The 18,849-nt window shown below is 41.2% G+C and overlaps 1 protein-coding gene across 2 annotated transcripts in view; it reads left to right on the top strand.

Annotated features, from left to right (window-relative positions):
- Positions 1-18,849, top strand: part of WLS (Wnt ligand secretion mediator) — a 93,141-nt gene that overhangs the window by 22,168 nt on the left and 52,124 nt on the right. For both annotated transcript variants that reach the window (XM_014867276.3, XM_044749584.2), the window contains exon 2: positions 15,389-15,661. In XM_014867276.3, coding sequence (XP_014722762.1) covers positions 15,389-15,661 — 273 coding nt within the window. The remainder of the gene's footprint in view (positions 1-15,388; positions 15,662-18,849) is intronic.

Genomic DNA, 18,849 nt, shown 5'->3' with positions numbered 1-18,849 from the left:
TTTCCCATATGTCAGCACTGGTTTTTCCCATTGGGAGAAATAGTGTGGCCTAAGACAAAGAGAGACTCGGGATGGATTCAGGTTCAGACCCCAGTTCAGCCACTTGTTAGCTGTGACCTTGGATGAGTTATTTACATTTCAGAGCCTCATTTTACTTGTCTTGAAATGGAGATAATGATATCTACCAGTTACTGCTGTATAAGAATGAAAATCAATCGAATAAAATCCCCTAGCACAATGCCTGGCACATAAGAAATATCTAGCAAATGGGCGCTGTTGTAATCATTTATAATTTGTAGGTGACAGCCTGATGCAGCCCATCCAGCATGTAGGCAGCTGTAATGGGTATGAATTGTTGAGAATTTGGAACCCCTGTAGTAGCCGCAGCCTCTGAAATGAGAATGTCACAGAATGGCTTAATGGAGTATGAATTTTTCTTGTAATCCTGGGTGATTGAGGTAAAGCAGTTCTCAATCAGGAGTGGTTTTGTCCCCAAGGGATATTTGACAGTATCTGGAGACATTTTTGATTTTTACGACTTGCCGGGGAGGAGGATAGGTGCTACTGACAATTATACTGGCATCTAATGGGTAGAAGCCAGGGCTGTTGCTGAATATCCTACAATGCACAGGACAGCCCCGCCCCGCTGTCAGTCCACCCAAAGGTCGGCAGTGCTGGGGTTGAGGCCCCTGGTAGAGGGATCGGCAGGGCAGCTGGGGTACTGAGAGGGCATTGGCAAGTGTAGTTTTCTGACTGTGAGGAGCCAAGTCTTTGGACAAAACATTGAAATAAGATGATGATGTAGTGTTGCTGTAGCTCTAACCTCAGATAGTCCAGCCCTGTAGACCTAACATGCCTTTCTAAAACATCAGTCTTTTCAATCTTCCCAGTGTCATGTGCTAATGGTTGTACCTATCTTATTTCCTCATGCTACCCCTATTAAAGACGTGACTGATCTAAAAGGTCTATTCTCGAAGTAGTGATAATGTCAAAGAAATGGGCAATCAACCAAAAATGAATTTAAAATGATTTAATAACTTCAGTTCTTTATTCATACTGTCGAGAGACGGTAAAGCAGGCATATAATCTGTAGCAACACCTCTAGAAATCCCCCTTTTATTTCCCATCCACATTGATGCTTCCAGCCTCTCTTCTAAAATCCCCCGATTTCCCCTGATACAACTCCTCCCCAGCCCGAGCCTGTCTCTTCTACTGTCCCCTTTCTCTTGATTGCGTATCATGAAAACCCAAAGAATGCATCTAGCAATAGGTGAACCCTCATTGTATGAAGGGGAGGGCATGCAGCAGAGCAGGCCAGACCAGCGTTCTCTTTATCAGCAGGGAGGGGGAAGGGTTAGGGAAGACCCATGCTAACACTTTGGGCTGTCATTATTTTCTAATAATTTGTGAAAATAATTGTGAAAAAAGATGTTATAATCCCATTTCGCTGAGGAGAAAACTAAGGGCTAATTCTCTGTTCCTTCAAACAACAGGCTGCTTAGGGTGTCCCTGGGATATTTCTCAGGGATGACATCTTAGATGTTCAGGTTAAAATTCTGCGAGAATCATCTCTGATTGTTGGGACTGTTCACTGAGAGACAAGCAAAACCCTTGTTTTTAATGACTCAAGATCTGGACCTTCTAGTTCCTTGAGTGTTAATTAACACATGCCTTGCGGGGAGAGGACAGGAGAGACAGCAAGGAGTATGTCACCATCTCCCACCAGATTCTTCTCTGTCTGTGGGCAGCGTTGTTATTATCAATAGTTAACATTTATTAAAGCCTCAAGGCGTGCGCAGGGGGTGGAAATATGCTCTTTCTATCAATTCTTTTACCTTCACAACAAAGCTATGAGGTGGGTGCTCTCAGTAAAATTTTACAGGGGGAAACCGGCATTTTGGAAGGCTATGTAAATTGCTTAACTAAATTGCTAGGAAGTAACAGAGCTGGGATTTGAACCCCAGATTTTCTGAGTCTAGAGCCCTTGCTTTTAATTTTTCTTACTCTGTCTTTGTGGATGCCTCCAGCAACGTAAGGAACACTTCCTGTGGAGGCAGTTCCCTTGCTGCACTGTAATCGTTGTTTTCTCTTATGGAATTTTTCTGTAGACGGTAATCTGGGTAAATTTTGAAATATATTAAGAACCCAGCAGTTTAAATGAAAATCTGAATGAATGTTCTGAATTGATGTCTCATTAGCAAATTTTTCAATGATCTTTTGGCTTAGGGCAGGGTATGCCACGACTTCCATTTCTTCTGAATAATAGACTCGGCTCTGTTGAGCTTATTTCCATCGTCCTGAAAAATAGAGGTTGGACATGCTCCAAATTATTTCATTGTATTGGAATGTCTTTGTGTTGTTTTATACTGTGAGTGTATGTGCTATTGGCTGGAAGCTGGAATGGTGTTTTGTTTTTTTCCCTAAACATTTTTATGATGTCTGGATTGGACCCACTTTACCATAGTATATATCATGGGGGGGTTTATTTCATTGTGCTGAATACATCAGTATGAAGTTTTATGTATACAGTTGGCTGTAACTTCCTTGCTTTCTGGAATAGTTCATTGGTCTCCCCAGTTGTTGGAAGATAGACAATACCCTTCCCAACCCCTAACAGCAACAGAATAGAGTTGGAGGATTAAGGTTTCATCCTCTAACAGATGTGAAAATACAAGGAAAAGGAAGGAGAAGGCGCCTAGATGGGCAAGCTTTGGCAGCCTGTACTCTTGACATATAAATTGACCCTAATTTAAAAGGACTTTTCTTTAACTTTAAAAGATGACTTTCCTCACAGCATAGAGTATATAAATTCCCTTTTAGAGTCATAGAATTTGTAAGTTAGAAGTGTCTAGTAGTTAAAATACTGCCTTTTACAGTTGCGAGAACTGGGGTCCAGGCTTGGTTGAATCATTTGCCTGATTAGTGACACATCTGACATATCCAGTACTAGAACTCGACAATCCTGATTCCTGGGATGATTCATTCCTTCAAGAGTCTTCTCAAACTTGCAGTGGTTCAGGAATAGCAGACCAATTTGTGGCCTGGAATTGAAGCTCTAAATGAAGAGTGCTCGTGGAATGTTAACGATGGAGAAGGCCCTAAAGGCTGGCTTTCCGTCCCCAACCCGTGCGCACAGGTCCTCTGCACTGTGACTCAGCAGGTGTCAAGAGCAGGAGCACGTCCACTCACACAGGTGTGGGCAGCTCATTGTCTCCCACCGGTCAGGTTGACTTTGGATCCTCTGATTTTTATTGATCTCAGATTCCCTTCCCTAGAACTTACAGCTTTGGAACCACCTAGAATAAATCTAATTCCTCTTCCAAATCTTAGTCATTCACATGTTTCGCCTTTTGTCTGTAACCGCCTCCCCCAACATACAAACTGAACTCTTTACTAACAAGCTCTACACTTCCAGCTTCTACACATTCTATGTGTGATATGACATATCACTCCTTTTCCTTTGATTCCTCTCCTAGCAAATGACATTATCATCCATCTGCTGCCCGTGAAAGAAACTTGGGGACATCCTTGACTTCTTTCTCTCACCTACATCCCATGGAAGTCAAAGCACCTGCAAATTCTCTCTCCTAAATAGTTTTTCCCTCCAATGACAATGGCATCTGCCTGTCTCCGTTCAGAAGCTCCATGTGTCATCTCAAGACTTGATGCTCCACAGTTGCTTCCCCACCAGAAGTATTCCATTGCTTTTCTTTACTAGTTCTTTGAGAACTTTCAGATGTAATTCATTGCACCAGGAAGGAAAATTCGTTTCAAGCTTCTGGGTAAATGGAACATACGCGCAGCAGAAGATTCCTATGCCCAGGTCTCTGTCTGAACCTGTTTTGTAGATTTTAGATTTGAGACTTGTAGATCTGAGATTTTGACATTTGATCTCAAAAGTTGGACTTGATGCCTATAAAAGGGGGTGTTTGCTTTTCTCTGGGAGAACTTGTTTGGAGGGTGTTAATGAAGTGGCCAAAATTTTTCCTATGTATATTCTTAAGATGATAGGTTGTTATAAAATCTTCAAATATGCAGCCATTAATTATGTACATTTAGGGCTTAGATGTGAACATGTTCTCTCCTATTTTCTTTCATTGGACAGGCCTTGATCCCTCAAGGCAGTGCTGGGATAGCATAAATAACCCCAGTCCTGCCTTTCAGAACCTCAATTTCCAGGAAAAATGCTAAAGAGAGGTTATCTAAACATGCTCCCACAATTTTAATATTGGCTACAAACCCTTTGGGAGAAATTTTTCCAAAATTACCATGTTTTTGCTTGCCTGTTGTCTGTCTCATACACATTCTTTTGATGTGTAAATTTACTTTGTTTCCTGTGGTTTGGGGTGATAGTGTTCCAGTTTAGGACAAGTTCATTTTGATCCTCAAAATTCAGTATTCATTTTATATGTAGGTTGACACAGATCTGCAAGAACCATCAAAGGTGAAAATGAGCACATGTGGAAATGGGGGCACATGTGTAACGTTGGGTGGTTGGCATCATGGAAGGCAGCCACGACTTCTTCCCAAACTCTCTGAATGCTAGTCCTAACTGTACTTTCATATAGGCAGGCCATGGGTCCAATCCACTAGGGCATTTTTTGAATGATGTCTAATAGGTGTTTGATAAAAGCTCGTTAGGTAAGTCAAGCATAACTTAACATTAATGTGTTTATTATGACGTAGAGACCCTTTAATGTAAATAGTTCAGTTTGCGTTTGGAGGACTTACGTGTTCAAATCTCTGTGCTTGGTGCCATAGGAGGAATAAGACACGGTCCCTCCCCTGTGGAGCGATAATTTTGTAGAGTTTAGAAGCTATGTTTGCAAATAAAGGAGAATGCTATAACGAAGACATAGCCCAGGTGGTACTGGCATCAGAGGAAGTAGGGGTCATTCGTTACTGGGGGGAAGTTGGTGGCAGCCTCAGATGCTGGTCCCTTACAGGCATTGAACAGATCGAACGAAGGAGGTGGCATCTAGAACTGATGAAAATATTACAGTATTTAAAATTACACAGTGATTTTTCTTTATTTTATTATTTCAATATTTAAAAAACCCAATTCCTAAGCATATGGATGTTAAAACTGCATTTTACCCCTAACATTTGCCTCTCCCTCCAGTTCCAGGGACTTCACAACTTATAAGGTTCTACCTTTTCTTTGAATAATGGGAAGGGGAGATGATCATTCTTTGTGTTTGTGAAAGTCCAGATAAAGTCATTTACAGACCTTGCTTGACCTTGGCCTCAGCTTGCACTGTCCACTACATTTTTGACCCTGAAGAATGCCCTGTACTTTTAATTGCTTTTATCTGTCTTTCTAAAATGGGTGAGAATATGGAGAAAAGTACGGCAGTAATCTGCGTGAAGCTCTTCATTGGGCCTTTAGCCCCTGCGTGTGTGACAAGGAGCCTTTCTCCTCCCTTGTCACTGAGGAAAGCTTGTTTAGCACGGGCTGCTCTGCTCCGTCACTTCCCGAATGTCTCTGTGGACAGAGCCGCCCTTTCCTGACTCAGGCTGTGCTGTTGTTTGCCTCCCTGAATTCCGGTGAGTTCCTCCTTGGGTTACCCCTGCCTTGCATCCCTGGCCCTCATTCTGCCCATGCAGTCTGTTCTAGACCCTTCCATGGCAGCTGTCTCATGCGTTCTGAGTCGGAGCCTCTCCAGGCCAACATCCCAGACTGCCAGCCCGGAATTTGAAGTTACAACAAACCCCCATAAAATACGGGAGAGTGGCCATTAGTTTCAAGTGGGTTCAGTGCATTTTGGGGAGCCTGTTATTCCACCGTCCCTTTATGGAACTCTAGGGAGGTCTTCTGTGGTTGACTGCAGTGTCCCAGGTAGGCTGTCCTGCTGGTTCCCTCTGTGTGGTGCCCAGCCCTGTGCTAGGTAGTGCCTTGTCTCTGGAGCTCCTTACGGCCCCAGTCAGTCTTCCTTATCCATCCCTCTGCTCTGCACATTACCTCTCAGGTCACTTGGGAGCGCTAATCAATAAACAGGCAACTGAGAGGCAGTGTGGTGTATTGGAAGGAGCGCCAGATATGAAGTCAGACAAGGATTCCTGGCTGTGCCCCTTACTGGTGGCACGGAACCCGCCGATCTTCTGCATGTGCAATAGGGACCATTACAGTGACTTTACCTGTTTACCCTGAGGATTAGATGACCTGTGTGTGTGAAGGTGCTCTCTAAAATGTAATGTGCAATCACATATTAGTTAGTATTCATGTTTATTATTAACGTTAGTAAATTGGGAAAAGTAGAATATCTGTAATTTATAAGTAATAAATGTCTGATAATAATAAAGTATGAACAACAGATGTATGAAGTTGTTACAGAATAGAACAGGTACTTCAGAACAAAGCAGCTGTTTCTCCTGGAAGATTTAATTTTGATGTTTTCTGACCCTAAAATTTCAGTAGAAAAGTGTGTCCATGGTGAGTTCACCAGCTCCCAGAGCCAGTCCTCCCACTTTGTGTCACCCCTACCCCCAGAGCTCCCCAGAGCAGCTCTGGGGGCTCTGTGGGGCCTCTCAGAGATTTCCCACACAAGAGCTGGTTGGCCCTCCATGCTGGGTTTATGAGATCACAGCCAGGGTAGTAAATTATAAGATGCTGTAATTCACTTTCCATAGGTGGTCTTGGCTGCACTCCACAGCCTTTTGGCTGAAAGGTGGCTGATTTTGAAGCACTGGCACAAAGTCAGAAATTCCACCCAGATGCCTGGTTTGCCGAGCAGTGATCAATAGCGTCAACAGATGAGCCATTTGGTTCTTCTGTGGAGATCTTTTGTGCTCACTTCATATGTATTTAATTTTTCCTGTTTTGAGTATTTCTGGAGAAATGAAGAAACAGTAATTGCAGGTATTTTTCGGGGATCGAGGTTAGAATCTGTGATTCCATATACTCCTGTCAAGCTTCTTGATTTAGTCTCTCTTTGCTGCTGGACACCAAAGGTGAGGGTCAGTGTATTAATCTGAATTCAGGATCAGGATTGCTCCCCCAATTAGCACATCCAATGGTTGGCAGATTTTATGTGCTAAGTCTCTGGCTGGGCCCTTTATGTGCATTTTATTATTATTTCAAAAAGAGAAAAAAAAAAACTGGCACCAATCGTGAGCCTAAAGTAATTTCATGTTTACCACAGCATTTCAAATACTATGTAAGAGTTTGGCTCAGTGTCCCAAAGCACTCTAATTTTTTTCCTCTTGGTTCCAAGGCTCCTCAGTTCCATGGGATACAAGCCAGGCAAATAATGGAAGCCAAGTGGCACTGCTTGTTTGCCTCGTAGATTCTGACAAATATAGAGTCATTCTTCTATTCTTCAAAGCTGCTACATCTTTGGCTACAGAACAATTGAGGTTGCAGGCCAAGCATTTAAAATCCTCATCAGCCTAACATGTAAACGTATAATATTTTTCAATATTTTTTTAAGTCGGAATGAATTGCACAACTGTTGGCTACAGTTTCTGAAACTTTACTGTCAAAATGTCTGTCATTTCTTCATAAGTCTGTGTTGTATTGTTGAATAAGTGCTTGACTTGTGTGTGTACAGTACAAATTACTTTGCATTCAACTCTGCTGTGTGATGTCTGTGTTTGTGTGTTTTGGTGGTGGTAGTTTAATATAGAGGAATGTTGTGCTGTGTTTAAAAATTTAGCATTCCTCGAACAGATGTTAGTGTAATTAACTACTTCCTGAAAATTGCTGGCAAGAATGAATTACATTGCACTTAGCGTACCCCATTACACGCACTAGGGCACAGCTAGGATAATTCCGAAAATCACACCCACTTTCAGGTCTCCAGTAATTGAGACTGAATTGTGAAATAATATTTCACTTAGTAATCTAGTAAGATTTAATTGGTAGGGTTGACATATAGGAGAATTTCATCTTCAAAGTCAGTGGCAGAGGTAGAGTGAGTGTCTGACTGTTACAACTTCAGAGCAAGTTCAGTAAAGGAATTAACAGACTGAGTCAGTTAATTCCGAAGCACCAAGTCAGTTTAACGCAAGTATTTACACTTTCTTTAGCTGAAAAATTTGAAGCGGTCATAATAATGAGACATTCTAAAATGCAGATACATGTTATGGCAGATACTAAGAAATCTTTTTAGGAGCTTCCCTGGAGGGAACGGTGACCAGAGAGGCTCAAGGAATTCCTGGTTGTCCAAAACGCCACAGCTCAACCAGATGATATGACCTGGCCATGTCGATTGTTCAGCATATCCCACACGTTTCCTTTTAACTAGAATTAAAGTGTGAGGTTTTTGAGCTTAAGAAAGGCAGGCAGAATGTCTGAGGGAACTCGGCTGAACAGATTTAAAAGCTAATTTCTAAATTTAGTTGAAGTTTCTTTTATGTTAACTCAGTGTTTGGGGGGGGGGCCTTTGGATAAAAATTCTTGTATAAATAACAGGACTTCAGCTGGTCTCCCTGGTTTCTGCCACCTGTGTTCCTCTTCCCCTCTCTCCCCCCTCCCCTCCTTGAGGCACATCCAACAGCCTAAGCAAACTCTGGAATTAGCCAAGGGCCTAAATGCCCAATACATTTCATATAAATTATTTGACTTTATTTTATAGATGTATTCACGTAGTCGAAGCTTGGGACCAATTTGAACAGACAGTTGTTTATGAACCTCTTATAGACACCATTCACAGCCAGGCAATGGAAGTTTTCTCTACATTACAAAGTGAAATGGATGTTGAGGCGATTAGCTTTTACAGGTCAGGTGAAAGTGGTGGGGTTTACCTTATCCACCTGTTGCTTTTGTGCTCTATGTTTGTAGATACAGACATAGGCCAAGTAGTTCTTAGTGCCCCCAAACAGTAATTCTGTCCTTTTAAATCAGCCTCAATTGCTTTCCTAAAATGAGGTCTAATATTCACTTTCTGGTAACCCAGAATCTTTTAGAGAAAAAAGTAGATAATAAATAAATGAAATTATAAAAAATAGATAAACCAAGCATTCATGATTTTGCAGGTGCAGAAATCATGATGACAGATTTTAAATTGAGAGTAGGTTTCAAGACTTTGGAATCAGAGTCAGCCCTGAGGGCCTTGTGGTTAAAAGTTGGGTGCTCATCACTTTGGTGGCCCGAGTTTGCTTCCCGGTCACAGAGCCACACCGCCCATCCTTCAGTTGCCATGCTGTGGCGGCGGCTCTCATTCTGGAGGAACTAGAACCACTTACAACTAGGATATACAACTATGTACTGGGGCTTTGGGGAGGGAAAAAGAAAAGGAAGATTGGCAACAGATTTTAGCTCAGGGCAAATCTTTCCATGTAAAAGAAAAAAAAGAGTTAAATCAACCTCCCTCTTGAGTCGGTAGAGGAAAGTATGTGCTCACAATTGTCTGTAGATTTCTAAATCAGTGTGTCGAGTTTTGTTTTGTTTTTGTTTTTGTTAGCCAACTGTTGTTGTAAAACTAAAACTCTTTAAAATATTTCTGAAACGTTTGACCATTTTTCTTTAAAATCTTTTCTGTTTCGAATTGAGGGGTGCCGCTTGTTAATGCTTGTAAATGTGAATTACCCTTTTAACTGGTCTCTTCTCCACATCCCTTCCCCTTGTAGCCCAATGTAGATTAATCTTTAAATATCATCTTTGTTGCAAGACAGACAGACATTCTTCCTCTAATTGAGGCGAAGGCTGTTACCTGGTGATGGAGACTTCAAAGGCTCTGCGGAGGCCCGGTTGCCAGAATGGGAGGCTCTGGGAGGCAGAGGAGCTTCTTCGTCTCCCCCCCACCCCCGCCTCCTGCTCCTCCTCCTTCCAGCAGAGCTCAGCTCTGGCCTTGTGGCTACCTACAGGACAGACATAGGTGTCTTAGAAGGAAAGATCCCCCCAGTAAAACTTCCGTTGCTGTGGGTCTCTTTATTGTTCCTTCTTTGTGTTCTCTATAGAGTGGAATAGAGACTGTGGGGAGCAGAAGCCAAGGCACCCCAGCAGAACGCTGGTTAGAGAAGGCAAAGGGTGGGAACAAATGCTGCCTCTCACCTGTTCAAGGATCTCTTGTTAGATTTTCATCCTCAAACACAGACATCTGCAGAACATACTGTGATCTTCTAGATAGCCTATGACCCAGCACGTGCTCTTCTTCAGTGCCTTCCCCCTGGGCTGCCCCCTTTCCCCTCTGGCTAACGAACACCAGCTCTCTTTCAAGGTGAAGTCCAGGCCTCCTACAGGCGGCCTCCCAGCCCTCTTTACAACTGAATCATCCTGTGCAAACCTCTGTCCGAGCAGGTTTCAATCAGGATGCCCTTCCCTGCCAGCTTCCCAGCCTCCCACACTGGACCATGAGCAACTCGGGGTCTGGGACTGTCATTTGTCTCTGTCTTTAGTTAGCACAGTGCCCGCATAATATAATACTCCTAGATAATTGCCCAAGGAATCTTCTTTACTTATAATAAAGCAAAGAAATAAATAGTCTGTGTTGGCTTAAACGGAGACCGTGTGTCATGTCAGCATGTTGTTTTAATTTTATTTTAACTTTTTTAGGAGGCAACCAAGTCTTGTATCTCTGTCCAACTCTTTAATTACAGGTTCTGCAGGGAGTAGGGGCTAATGATTTGGTGTTGACTCAGCTTTGAGCATGATAGCGGTAGTGGTTGGCTGGATAGTAATTTGTGACCTGGCCAGCCATTTGAGATGCCATAACAGGAAGCTGACTGGAGTCAATGAATATTCTTTCCAAAGAAGTACAGGCTTAGTCATTGTTCACTTACATTTTTATTCAAGGTGACATTGTAATGATGAGTGGAATTTTTGCCTCATTCTAGTGAATTCACTTCCCCTACCTCCCAAATATCTGACTGTTGCCCTTTCTCAGGTAATGTCAGGATAAATATGGCACCCACCATAGTTATAATTACTTTTTCTTGTAATTATTTATTTGTCGTCTGTTTTCCTCATTATTTGTACATTCCACATGGCTAGTGTCTATTAGGTTCACTCCAGCACCTAATAGTGCCTAGAACATAGTAGGTACTCAAGACATTTGGTGAATATAGTGTCAGCCTCAGGAATGCATGTAATTGAGGGGCTACTGAATTTTCCAAGAGGCTTCAAGTTGTGTTTGTGCAGTTTTTCACAACCTTGAATTAGAAGTCTTGTTGAGTTCATATCACTTTAAAATTAAAGGTCGTGTAGTATCACATTTCACAATTTTCTGCTATATGCAGGGGTGGAGGCCAGAGACACTGTGTTGAAATACAGATGAGAGAAGAAAAAATGGCCTATGTTTGACATATTAAAGAGAGCTGAACTCAAAATGTGCCAGAGTTTTCAATGAGTAGCTCGTGGCTTTGTGACTTCTGTACCTACTCTAAGTGATGTCTTAACCTATCGTAAGTTAACCAGTCCACAGTGCCTGGTATATTCACTTTTGGCCAGATTGCTCTGTCTCCCAAATTATACTGATGTCGAAGTAGCTTTGGGCCCACTTTTTTCCCACTAAATGCTACAGATGGTAGAGGGGACATTTATAATGTGTGCGGAGGCAGCTGGGTGATATTGCATTACTATCCTAGGAGTACTGAGGAGTGGTTATTTTTAGCTTTCACCTGAGCAAACATGACTCAGTTTGTTGACCAGAATCCATCCAGCCCCTTCTTAAATATACAAACTCTATTAATCCCCAGAACCGTCCGCCGACTGAGTAAGGCCTTCATTACATATACCTGTTAGTTAGTTGATTGTGGCTTCTTCAAAAGTTGCAATTTCAACTTCTTCCATTTCTCTCTCTTCTCTTCCAATAAAATCCCTTACATTTTTTTTTTTTCAAATTTAAAGACAGAAATCAAACTTCTTTTGATTTTAGACGGTTTTGTGATCCATGTAGTCACACTTTTGGCCATAGCTAATGAAAACACCTTCTACTATCTATTAGCTTTGTTTTTAATTTACTTTGGTGGGCTTTCTACATAAAGAAACACGTGGGAGTTCACTTTTAGCTGGTGTAGGAAGTTGTCTTGAGCTGTAGATACATTACTGGGGGCACATTAACTGTCCATGTTTGAAGATCAGAATGTCTGTTTACTTTTTCGAACAATACAAGTATTTTGCCTTTTGAGCATTACTAGAAACGTTGAAAATGTTGAATTATCTTTAGGTTTTTAAGTTATACAAAAGGTTTTTGAGACTAGAGGACTAATGTATTCAAGAGAAGAGAAATATTTGTGATTCTCATAGTATAGCTTGAGACGCACTCGAGGCTTCTCCAAGTTCATTGCCATGATCTTTATGAAAATGTTAGTACTCCTGGGATTTTTTCCCTTTATTCAAGAAACACTAAACTAATGAAAGAATGAGAATAATTCAGGCAGCTACAAAGGCAGGCGTTCACTGTGTCCATTAAAAATGCAGCCTTTGTGCCTGTGAAGTGTTCAGCTTCTCTGTGATGAAGTTTGGAATGTGGTTTTGGAGCTCAGCTGAGGAATTCAACTAGTTATTTTTCATTTTGGTCTAAGGAGGGAGAGACTTGTTTTTCAAAAGGAAAAAATAAAGAAATGAAAAAAGGTTAGGTTCGTTTTGGAAGAATAGAAGTTTTAAAATGTAGTAACTATTTTCTGCAGCAAATAGTCAGTTTGAGTGTGTTAGCCAAAAATAGGATTCATGAGTTTTGTCTCTCTGTTTATTTCTCCAACCACATTAAAAAGGGGTCAGTTAAATGTGCCAATTTGTCTTTCTAATGTCAGTGAGCTATTTAGCTGAGTCAGGATAACCAAAGTTTGATTGATTCATATTTCTAATAATAAATGGGATGTCTGATTTTAGATGGATTAGGAGTGACACAATTTTGAGTCTTAAAGAGAAACTTCCCTGACGTGGATTGGTGGTGACTCCGCGTTGCAGTGTTCAGGATACCACACGGGAGGATTTTCAGCTAGAGCTCCGTACTGCTGTGTTTTCTGGTAGTTTTTAGTAGGCATTGTCACAGCTTTCTGCAAGCATAACATTTTCCTACTCAAAATTTATCATGAGGATAGATATTTAGAGAGAGAAAAAAATATGTAATTGAGCATTAGAATTAAGGCAAAATGTTCATAATACACCCTTCTGTCTCCTGTGTGACTCTCCTCTTGGTTTATATGCTCCTCGTTGCTGCCTGATCTCTATTAAGTAAGAGATGATTTCTGTTTATAAAAAGTCTGAAAGCGCAGGATGCCGAGTATGGTATGCACAGAATTAAACATATTTAAACCATAATTTATAATGTTTTCCTTTCACTACTGACTTTCAGAGAAAAGTTTTATAAATTGATTTAAAAACTATGGTGTACCAGCAGGACCCACGTGAAGAAAATTATGAAAATTTTCAGAGAGATATAAAAATGGACTTCAGTTAATGGAGAACCAATCACTGTTCTTGGATGGGAACACTAAATGTTTGGAAAGGATACTGATTCTATCCATGGTAATTTATAGATTTAATGTAATTTCAATGAAAATCCCAGCAAAAGGATATAAATTTGAAATGGACTAGGGGAGAGGATTTACTCTATCAGATATTGATGCAAACCATCAATTACAGGATTCAAAACAATTATAGGATTCAACACACCAAAGTTGTGTTGGGCCATGAATTGACAATCCAATACATGGAACAGAGCAGACTGTCCAGCAATATCTATTGGTATATTGAAGATAAAGGTGATGTCATAAATCAGTAAGAAAGGAGACTCTGTTCCGAAAAGAATAATTTAAATATTTAGAAAAAATAAAACTAGAACCTCACGTCATCTCTTATATCAAAACAAATTCCAGATGGATCAACTATTTAAATATTAAAAAAAAAATGAAGTTGTAAAACGTAACTAGAAGTTAATAAAGGCAGCTGTTTATTGAATTTGGAATAAAGAACTTCTCTCTAAAGATAAAAGCATGGAAAAAACATAAAGGAAAAGAGAGATTCTATATAAAACCTGGAACTTCTCTGTATTAAAATATACCATAAACAGATTTAGATAGCAGATGGAGAAGTTAAGATAAATTACTAACAAAAAATGTTAGACAAAGAATTATTATTTATAGACAACTTTTACAAACCAAGGGGGAGGAGGTAAATTAAATTTGGTATATCATGTGATTGATTATTTTGTAACCAGTAGTTGAAAAATTTATCATATAATAGCTAATATTAATTTTATACTTTTTATGTGCTCAAGCACTGTTCTGGGTACTTTTCATATGTTAACTTGTTTAATGTATACAATGACTCAAAGAGTAGGTACTATTATTATTACCGTTTAAGAGATGATAAAACTAACACACAAACAGCTTTGGTAATTCACCCAAACCTTCTAGCGTGCATGAGTGGTGACACAAGTAGAAATGAGAGAGCCAGGATTTGACACCAGGCAAGTTGGCTCCATGGCTGGCGTTATTTACCACCGTGCTAGTCTGCTTCTCTGAGTGAATAAGAAAAAACCCTACAAAACTATGGATAGTAGAATCCTATTTTGTAAAAGTGTATGTTAATATTAGTATGGATTTTAAAGTTATACAATTTCATTCACGTTTAAATTTTTATCTGATTACACACTCATAGAAGAGACAGATAGTATTTCGGTATTTTTCCAACAGTAGTTACTTCCTTCTAGGGGGATTTTGGGTAAATGTTGTTTTGAACTTTAAAATTTCTATATTATGCAGATCTTCTATTATCATATAACCATTTTATAATCACGAAATAGTGCTTTTGAACGTTATATCATTCAAATGGGATGCCCTCTCTTGAAATGCGTGGGGTCATATTTCAGCACATGCACCTTTGCAGTATCCGTTGATGTTTGAGTGCCTACCCTCTCAGGTACCACCCTAGGTGGGGGCTCCAGGTCAACATAGCTTTTTCTCTCAGTCAAAAGCAGGGTTGTAGAATTTTAGAGTGAAGAAGAATCTTACAAAACAACCACCTTGGTTGAGTCTTAGAAACCAGCCATTTTGTTCTTCTGATGAGGGTCCTGAAGCTGCTGTAGATTTAACCGACTTACCCAAGATTGACTAAGAGTCAGTGTTCAACCAAGTTTCAGACCCTGGTCTTCTGACCTCAGGCACGGTGCTCTGTGAAGCACCAGAGACCGCCAAGCCCTCAGGTTTTTGTGACGTTTGTTTGGTGTGAGGTGGTAACTGAACCAAACTGGTTACAAATATATTCTTTCAATAAATAACAGTGATTGCAAACGTGATGGGAAGACTCTCAGGAGCCCTTGATGACACCTCTGGAGGTCACTGAAGGATCCTCGCCTGGATCTGGGAGATCCCTAGGAGTACTGATCCCAAGTTATAAAAGGCAGCACGAAAAATGGAAAGAAGAGAGGAGTGGAAGGAATGTTAGCCAGAAATGAGCACCTCACTGGCTGATTTATCTAAAACAACAACATTCTCTTTTCAGCTCCGGGGCCCACGACGGCAGTGTCTTACCTGTCAGTGAAATGCGTGGATGTCCGTAAAAACCATCACAAGACAAAATGGTTAATGCCTTGGGGACCTAACCAGTGCGACAGGATCCGAGATATCGAGGAAGCAATCCCAAGGGAAATCGAAGCCAATGACATCGTGTTCTCTGTCCACATCCCCCTCCCCACCATGGAGATGAGTCCTTGGTTTCAGTTCATGCTGTTCATCCTGCAGCTGGACATTGCATTCAAGCTGAACAACCAGATCAGTAAGTACACCCTCCTCTCGGCCCCCTCCTACCTTGGGGCATTTCTCTCTTCAGGTTCTTTCAGAGTCAGTTCCAGTAACAGTAAAATCATATTAATAGCAGACAATTATTGACTGCTTACTACTTACTAGGCATCTTTCTGAGTTACTCTACCTGTATTAACCCATTTTGTCTTCCCACCAATTCCTAGAGGTAGGTCTCATTATTTCATTTTACAGATAGAGAACTTGGGCACCAGCAAGGTTGCCCAAAGTCAGAAGGCTGGATAGCTGCCCTAACCACCGAGCTTCCGCACCTCTCCAGGGCCATGAGGAAGCTCACCCCGATGGAGTGATTTGAGGATTCCTGAAAGGTCCCATGTTTCAAAATGTCTTTTCCCACTGGGCTTTGAGGAAAGCCATCGCCTTAGGAAAAGACTGCTGTCAAAATGGGGATGCCAATCCAGGGGTACTCATTTCACCACAAAACCAGGTTTTGCTTTTTTTTTAGCTTACCCACCTGTGATTCAAGACTGAGGGCCCAGGGCATATAAGCGTTTCCTGAGGAGGAGATTATCGGGTGATCTCTGGGAGGCAGGTCCACGTGTGGCATCTGGGGACAGTGTAGGGAATCTTCGGTTGAGAAGGAAGAAAGTATTTTTTACTGAAGCAGGATCAGGGGTAAGATGGAAAGAGAAGAAAGTGTGTTGAAGACAGCTCTGCCTGGGGCCTTTCCATCGGGTAAAGCAAGTTTTCTAATTGTAATTTTCCGCTATCAGCAGTCATCGTGATATACAGTCATGTTAATTTTCCTCTGTTTAGGAGTCGGAGCAGTATCTGTGCCTGATTGACTTCTTCTCTGGAACACACAAACAGATTATGCTGAGATATTTTTCCGGAATACAGAGTGTTCTCCCCCGGTGCCCATTCATTCGATCTCTTACGGGTTATTTCAAACTGTTTTTGAGTGCCTGCTACTGCCAGTCACTGTGCAGGTGGCTGGACATGCAGATACAGATGAAGACACTGTCCTTTAAGGGGCTTATAGTCAAGTGGAAATAACAGGGAGATAACCAGCCATTACAGTATGGTGAGCTGGGTGCTGCCACCCAGGCGTGCCCAGGAGACTGTGGGAGCATAAAAAGAGGCTTAGAGCAGGGAAAGGAAGGCTGCCTTGGCATGTGTGTATGTGCATGTGTGTAAGGGGGTGTGTGTGTGAATGTATGTTTGCGTGTGTGTGTACGTGTTTGTGCTTGTCTGTGTGCAGAGGTGAGCAGACAGATATAGGAGGTGAATGTTAAAGTGTGAACACCCTGACGAGTTGGGGGTGGGGTAGGGGCAAATAGGAGAGCATTCCAGGTAGAAGGAACGGCTGACAGGAAGCTCCAGATTTGCACAACAGCTGAAGCCTTCGCATGGTATTTCCCAGGTCCCCCTTCTTTTGGCTATTGACTTATTCCTTGGCCGCATAACACGTTTATTCATTCACTCATTTAGACTTTATTAAGGCCCAACCATGTGTTAAGCACTAGTGCTGAGGGCACAAGATTGAACAAAACGTGTTCTTGTCAGGGGTTGGGAAAGATGGTGGTTGGGAAATAGACACTTATACCTACCAAAAAGAAAGACAGATGCTGTAATGAGAGGAATATGCAATCTCGCAATATTGTGATTCATAAGTAATATATATATTTGGTCATTCAGATGACCAAAATGTTTTTCTCATATATGTTTGGTCTTCGTCCACAGTTCCTGACTCACAGCTCCCAAAACCCTTGGAATTTCCTGAGCTATAAGAGCAACAGGAGCATCTTTTGTTATAATATTTGGTCTCGTGTCCTCAGTTCCTGAAAATTCTTCGGAGCATAAAGGTGAAATGGGTGTCTTGTTACTCATAACAAGCCCCTTTCCCCCACAACTGGGTTTATGTTCATGAGGTGACTTTAGGGAAGCACCTAAGGATGGGGCTGGTTGCCAAGGGAACCAACCAGGAATAGAGGGTGGGAACTTGCAGTCTCACCCCTGATTTCCAGGGAGGGGAGAGGAGCTGGAAGTTGAATCAATTGCCAATGGACAATGATTTAATCAATGATGCCTGTATAATGAAGCCTCCATAAAAACCCAAAAGGAGGAGTTTGGAGAGCTTCCAGGTTGGGGAACCAGATCACTTCCATGTGCCACCGTGCCAGGCCCCAAAGTCCACAAGCACAGAAGCTCCTTCGTTAGGGACCTCGCTCTATGTATTTCTTAATCTGCTGGTGATTCATATCCTTTGTAATAAATCGGTAATCTAGTGAGTAAATGGGTCTTTTGAGTTCTGTGAGCTGCTCTAGCAAATCAATCAAACCCAAGGAGGGGGTTGCTGGAATCTCTGATTTACAGCCTTCAGTTAGAAGCACAGGTAACAACCTGCCTGCTGTTGGCATCTGAAGTGGGGGCGGTCTTGTGGGACTGAACCCTTATGCTGTGGAGTCTGATGCTCTCTCTGGGTGGATAGTGTCAGAATTGAGTTGAATTGTAGGACACGCTGCTGGTGTCCTACACGTCTTAATTTGTGGTCGGAACCTATTACTTACATATCTTAATAATTGCACAGATGAATTCCTTCCCAACGAATACTAATCGCATGTTGGTGAGGCCTTAACTAAAACACTTCTATATGTAAATGAAGTGTGAATGTATCTTACATTTTTTCTCTCTCAAGTATGTATTCCAGCTCCAAAATATATTTTATCTTCATCTAGAAAAAGATTGTACTAATGATTCTTATCTTTTAAAAAAATCCTTAAATTTCTGAGAACCTGAGGGCCTGCACTTAAGAGGGGCAGACTAAAAAATTAACAAGGTAGACCACTAACAATTCCTCAGTAAATGTATAAAATAACTGAAGCTGTACACCCATCCAGAAAACCAGATCGAAAAATACTTTTTCTGAGCAGAAGCGGTGGGTGGGAGCTATTGACTTTAGTATGAGAAGGTTAAATGTTAGTTTTGTGGGAATATTTTTCTCCTTAAATGTCTTCTCTATACTTTTGTGTTTGGACACTTAGGAGGGCATCGATTAAAGAATGATGGTATGTTTTTGCTCACTGATATATATAGATATATACATATATACATATATTTTAATTATAATAATATTTATAAGATATATAGGTCTGTTTTCTCCTCTGATCCTTACATTAAGAATGCATGAAACTGCCTGTCTAC

Source organism: Equus asinus, chromosome 16 (assembly GCF_041296235.1).
Source record: "Equus asinus isolate D_3611 breed Donkey chromosome 16, EquAss-T2T_v2, whole genome shotgun sequence".
Lineage (NCBI taxonomy): Eukaryota > Metazoa > Chordata > Mammalia > Perissodactyla > Equidae > Equus > Equus asinus.
Note: the sequence above shows the minus strand (reverse complement) of the source record. Positions and strands in the feature narration are given on the sequence as shown.